At 37.9% G+C, this 6,727-nt stretch overlaps 1 protein-coding gene across 2 annotated transcripts in view; it reads right to left on the bottom strand.

The window, feature by feature from the left end:
• Window positions 1-820: 820 nt before the first annotated feature.
• Window positions 821-6,727, bottom strand: part of TTC13 (tetratricopeptide repeat domain 13) — a 37,127-nt gene continuing 31,220 nt past the window's right edge. For both annotated transcript variants that reach the window (XM_042888603.1, XM_042888611.1), the window contains exons 21-23: window positions 6,204-6,282; window positions 4,520-4,599; window positions 821-971 (exon numbers count right to left, since the gene is read on the bottom strand). In XM_042888603.1, the coding sequence (XP_042744537.1) occupies window positions 848-971; window positions 4,520-4,599; window positions 6,204-6,282 (283 nt within the window). In that variant the 3' untranslated portion in view covers window positions 821-847. The remainder of the gene's footprint in view (window positions 972-4,519; window positions 4,600-6,203; window positions 6,283-6,727) is intronic.

Raw genomic sequence — 6,727 nt, 5'->3', positions numbered from 1 at the left:
AGCTCTCCCAGTCACCACATACCAGTCCAGTTATATAATCCTGCTCTGTTTGTTAAACTTGTTTGAGAGCATTGTTTGACTCGAGCTCACTTTCTTAGTCACACATAGTGCCCAGAGAACCACCCCTTCAGAACACCTCTACACACACATGCAGGTGCAGCAGGCACCGTACCCACACCAGACAGCTCTCCTACAACGCTGTCACTCTGTTGGGACCAAACACCACCACCAACGGAAAAGAAAACCTCACGTACTGTTGTGTTTCTGACATTTACTACTGAGAAACTGACCGTGGACATGTCATTTCTTTGGTTTTATTTCCAAATTATCTTCTCATGATCGCTGCTCTTTTAAGCTGACATCTGTTCCTTCCTTGGATTACATTACATGAAGTGTCTGCGTATTTACCAATTACTCACACATGTATACCTTGAAGTTTTCCATTCAGAAGGCAGAGGCTTTGGAAAAAAGAATAAATGGAAGTTGCATCATTGGGACTTTCAATGCACTTTAATCTTTTCCTTTTTTTAAAGTAAAATCTTCACCTGCAGAATGTATAGAACATAACCGAGATGGGCATTTCTTATTGCTCTTCATTTTGGCCCCTGGACAGCTGTATTCCCTGTTAGGGTATGTCAGAATACAAGAAGCTAACTGTTTTTTTGTTTGTTTGTTTGTTTTTGAATTCTACTGGTCACAAAGATTTCTTTCTGTAGTGATATTTACTCAATTAAGTTCTCATACTCTATTTACCAGAAAAACCATAAGTAATAAACCCAATTTGAACATGTTTTCCCTTTTAAAATAAATTAAGAAGCAGTATACTTTGGCTTTTTATTTGTATAAATTACACCACAACAACAGGTTTTTTTAGACACTGAGAAGAGTCTGTATTTAGCACTTCAATCATCGTTCTCAGGGTTGGAAAGGTCTCTGATACTGATGGTAGGCTCTTGTAAGAAGGTGAAATACTGAAAGAGGAAAAAAAAAAAGACAATTATTCATTTATTCTAAATTAGGAATTATTTACCTGGAAGCTAACATATTGTTTTACATTTCTGCTTATCCACTTCAACAAATTTGGGATTTGAAGTTAAGAACCTGTTTCCAACCCTCTCAGCTGTACTGCTTAAATTATCAGTGATATCCCATAGCAAATCAGATCAGGAAACTGATCTGTTTTAAACTGTGGTTTTGGCAGGGTTATTTGTAACTGAGGCTGTTTCATAGCACAGGTTTTCCTCTCTCAACTGAGAGATGAGTGAGGAATGAGCCAGAGAGAAGAAAATGCTAAAAGCTGTCTTTGTTTGATGCTGAGAAAAATATCTGTAGAACCACAACTTAAAGAACATAAAGTAATAAGTGAAGGTAATTACCCTGAGTAGCTAATTTGTCTGTGGTATAGAAATAATAGTGCATAAGATAAGGAAGTCTTGAAGAATTCAAGCTATAAGAAAGGGGAAAGCTATTTCAAGCTATTTCCAAAGAGGAAAGTTTCCCTGATGAAGATATGTGAATGTGAGATTTAAAAAGAGGTTGAGTGTATAAAATAGGGAATTTACAGAAGAAGAAAAAAAAAGTGGGAACCATCAACATTTGGTATTTCTAAGACAACCAAGTCACAGTATTTGCACAGACTACTTTTAGCAAAAAACCCACAACTGTTAAAGAAACATCAACTGCAATTTGCTACACTAGTTTAAAAATATCACTTCTTAATGAAGGCTGAGCTTGACTGAATTTATATGTAGAATTTTAACTCCTGTCTGATAAAGTCAGACTTGAGTCTTCTTAACAGCATCCGTCCTTTACAAATACATTTTATAGCCTAGCGAAATTCAAACCGAGCGCCACAGATGGAGTTAAATAACATTGAGCAGCATGTGATATTTAGCACTAACACAGAGCTATGGAGTTCTGTGGGCTCTCAGGATCACACAGTAGCTCAGGAGGTTTGTGATCCAACATCCCGCTCAAAGCAAGGTCAACTGCAAAGACAGCGCAGGCTGCCTGGGGCTCCATCCTGTCAGGTCTGGAAAATCTCCAGGGATGGAGACTGCAGAGTCTCTCTGGGCAGCCTGCTCCACTACTTGATTACCTTCAGGGTGAAAAGATTATGCTCAATCTGAACCTTGTTTCAACTCATGTATGTTCCTTTTTATCCTCCTACCAAGCACTGCTCTTATACTTCTAACAAATATCAGAAAGCTGTTGTTAGGGCTAAGCCTTCTCTTCTCCAAGCTGAACAAGATCAAATTCCTGCTGTTGAGATATGTGCCTTGCCATCTTGATGGCCCTCTACAGAATTCACTCCAATTAATCATTGTCTTTACTGTACTAGCAGCCCCAAAGTTGGACACTGAGTCCTAGGTGTGATCTAAAGTGCTGAACAGAGAATGATTATAATCTCTCTCAATCTATGGGCTTCACTCCTGTTAACAAAGCGCAGGATGCTACTGGCTTTCCCTGCAGCCAGGATTTGCTGCCTACTCATGTTTTGTCTACTGTCTACAAAAGCATACAGGTCTCTTTCACCAAGTTGCTTGCCAGCCTGTACTGCTGCATGGGATTCTTCCTCTTCAGGGACAGGGCATTGCATTTGTCTTTGTTGACCTTTATAAGGTTCCTGCTGGCCTCTTCCTGCAGCTCATCTACATCCTCCAGATCCAGCCCTGTCCTCAAGTGTGTCAGCTGGACACCAAAGTGGGGAGACACCTCCTAACCCCACAAGCAAGAACTCCATTCATTCCATTGCCTCTTCCAGGTCTGTCTCAAGGTAGATTACTGCAGTGGTGCAGTTGTTACCTGGTTACAGGCAAAGCCCGACTCACTAACTACTCTTTAAATCTGATCATCCAAATTGCTTTCTATCCAACTAGTCCATTCATCCAGACGATTATCAGCTATTGCTGCTGTTTAACCCAGCAAGCGTCTAAGCAACATGCAGAAGTTTGTTCACTTCCTTCTCTTCCCAGTGGGATGGAGAAGAAACAAAAAAAAAAAAGTAGAACTTGTGACTTAAATCTATTTACTAAGATCAAGAAAAGGAAAATAGTTATGACTACATATATATATGAATGCATAACAAGCGATGCACAAGTAATTGCTCACCATCCCCTGACCAGTGCTCAGATAGGCCCCAAGCAGTAGGAAAGAGCGAGACAAACTCCTACTCTCTTGAAAAATCTTTCCACTTGACATCATATGGTACGGAACATCCCTTTGGCCAGGTTAAGCAAGCTGTCCTAATTCTGTTCTCTCCCAGCTCCTTAGGCCCTCTGCTGAGAATAACCTTGGCTTTGTACAACACTGCTTATCAGAAATTATAAACATTGGTGTGTTATCAACATTGTTTTTTCTCCTATAACCAAAACACAGCATCATACCAAACACTCTGAAGAAAACAGTTCAGTCCCAGCTGAAATCAAGCAGCTACCTTAGTACAATAATATTGTGGGAGGCAGTACCAAATACCTTACTGAAGTCAAAATAAACATCAGTTGCTCTCTTCCCATCCACAAACGTAGCAGTTCTACTGCAGAAAGCAACATGTTCATCACCCTATCTTAAGAAACAGCCAATATGGACTCTCACATAGCCTGAAATGCTTTGCTAGAGGAAAGACCTCATGACTGACTTAGCAACTAAAGCATGGCTAACGAGCCTCTAGTTTCCCTGAATGGTCCTTCAGACCTTTTGGAGACAGGCTTCCTTTCATTTGGTCACCACAAACATCCTGTGATCTGTACAAATTCTCAGAGATTACAGACAGCCTTCTAAGGACATTGGTCAGTTCTCTCAGCACCATTTAAGTGCTGTGACCCTGACCTCGAGGACACTAAAACTGTTTTGCTGTTGTTTTTGTTTGTTTGTTTTTTTTGATCTCTGACTCCATTTTTAAGATTTTGTTCAGGGAACAACTACTAAGAGACAAATCAAATGCAACGATCTTGCTGTACTGACAAGGAATTAAGATGTTCAATACTCAAAAATCTATTCATTAGAAAACCTAAATCTGTAGGCATTATGCTGAAGTCACAGTTATATTAATGCAATTCTTTAGAATCAAAACTTCCATTTACTTGGAGAATACCTTTTCTCCAAATTAAAATAGTACTAACGAGTAAGCACACCACTTCCAATGTATAATTTGAAGAGATCCATAATAATGCAAAGAGCAACCAAGTTGCATTTTTTCTCTTGTTTTATTCACTCAGTGACAAGATTTGTTAATAACAAAATCAGAAGAAAAGGAAATTAGACCACAGGACAAAACAAAGCAAATATTAAGTCAACAAATTTTCTCAGAGACTAACACATGATGACTCTCTCTAGAACGCTGCTCTGTTAAACTAGAAATATCTTTATAAATTAGGATTTGATAAGAGTAAAAAGAGTCATTTACTAAACTCATCATGTCTCAGTCAGTTCTTCTAGTACAAGCTTAAAGTTGACCTACAAAGTTCCTCATAGTTTACTTCTCCACCCTCATTCTCCTCATCTGAACAAAAAGATTTACCTTTTTAGATTCATCCAACTCCTTGCTATTTTGCTAAAAGCTTCAGATCCTGGTGCTGTCATTGCTTCAAAGTCAACAAGCTGAAAAAGCAAAACAATTTTAAAAAAATCTTAAAAATGGGAGAAGTTTCAAGTTTTCTAATTTCAGGAGGTTCATCCTTGAATATTTGTAATACATAAATTCAACTTTAAAATACATATCTCATTTTGTGACTAAATCTAGTTTACTTTTTTTATTATCTCTTAGCAAGATGTCTTTGCTATTGAGTCAGTGCCAAGAAAATACTGGTTTTATCCCCTCATTATAGCATCCAATTAACCATTAAAACCAGGATATTTCTCACTTCCACATACTCTATTCCATAAAATACTGTGTCATAGGAATGGCAAATTTATTCTGAACTTCCCAGATGTTCTGTATTATTTCTTTCTGTGAGTTTTCACACAAGTTTAACTATGCATAGCCCAGAACTATGGGAAACTTCATATTTACAGCTAGTAAGTTTTCAGTAAAACAGCGTTCAAAACACATTGGTTCATTAAAACTGAAATATTTAAGTTGAAACATTTGTGGTTCAGTAAACTTTGACTGAATTCAAGAGTTCTGAAAGAAAGTTACCTCTACTGCTGGTGGGACAGAAGCTTATTAACTTATCTGTGCACAGATCAGCTTCTTTCTCACCACTGAACAACTTGGAAGTAAGTTTGCACGCCAGGCACTAAAGCTGTCTGCAGGTTTGAGCATTCCACCACCACAAATAATATGTGGCTGTAGCTACTGACAGAACTTTCTGCCAGGAAATAACAGAACTCCTGATAACTGGGCATCTTTGTCATCAGAGCAGGCTGATAATGCATGAAAAGATAGATTTTTTTTTTTTTTTTTTTAAATATGCACTTGTAAGCTACTAGGAGCACAACATACATTCTCTTCGTGGCCTTGTTTGTTTCTTTTTGTATTTTTTGATCTTATCAGCCTTCTAAATTCATTGTACTGAAAGGACAGACTTCATTGTTTTCAGGACTTTCTAGAACAGAAGGTAAAGTCGCTCTCTTTTCAGTTATCCACACAGGATATTTTCTTCAGCATTGATTCTGACTGGAATTCTGATGATTTTTTGATAATACATTAAAGAGACAGATGTGCTCTCACTTCTTTCATGTTGAGGAGGTAATACAGCTAACAGACAAACCATTTAATAAATAAAGGGAAATTGAGCAAGATGGCATAGTATTTAAATGTAGTCACTTACAAGCAAGGTCATTTTGTATTAAGCAGAATACAGAGGTGAAGGAGGTTTTGCAAGAAGTTGCAAATCCATTTCTGCTTGCCTGAAGTGCTCACAGATACAATGCGTGCTTAAAATTTTTGCCATGCATCCAGAAAAGCCACCCAGTATACCAAAGTGTTCTCAGAGCTCAGTTCAAAGAAAGCTGGAAAAAGCAGTGCAGCACAGAAGAATTGCTTCTGTTAGAAACGTGTGATTATTATGGGACACAATCTGCTGCAATTTGACTAATCAGAAGCACTGGATATATTATTTTTAAGTCTTATTTGCTCTCTCAGGCTGGAAGACACAACTGTAAGCAGCTATCTCTTCTCCAGTACATAAATATGCAACTTCAGTTCATTCTCACGGCTCCTTCCTCAAATTCACATCCTTCCCCAAGGCCTTGATACTTACCTTTCCTTTAGGGATTTTTCCTGATACCTCCTTTCCACTTGCCATTAGAGCTCCCATGATCACTGAATAAGCTATCACACTAAAACAAACAAACAATACCCACAGTAAAAGCCTCTCCATGGCGTTACAGTAAATAACAGCATTTAAACAGCAGTGTTTTAGCCTACACATACAAAAAAAAAAGAATATAGTGTTGTTTCACAGATGGTTCATAAAATTACATGCTAGCTATTTTATATTAAAAAAATAAAGTGCAACACACAAAGTGAAATCACTGTTACTTTCAAACAGCATTAGTATGAAGCCATCATACTATGCAGTTTAACTACTGAAGAACACTGTTTCCACAGTAGTCAGAATTATAATTTCAGGTTTGGTAGTTCTTAAAACTCCATGTAGCTGAATACAAAGCAAACTCCTGTTTCCAAGAAGCTTAGCTATAGCCCAAATGAGTTTATGAACCAGGCTGGAGACACCACAGAACAGAAAGAAATCCCCTTATTTCACCTGTTCAATATATATAT

This window comes from Lagopus leucura, unplaced genomic scaffold (assembly GCF_019238085.1).
Source record: "Lagopus leucura isolate 7727_CA_CO unplaced genomic scaffold, USGS_WTPT01 Super-Scaffold_73, whole genome shotgun sequence".
Classification (NCBI taxonomy): Eukaryota; Metazoa; Chordata; class Aves; order Galliformes; family Phasianidae; genus Lagopus; species Lagopus leucura.
Note: the sequence above shows the minus strand (reverse complement) of the source record. Positions and strands in the feature narration are given on the sequence as shown.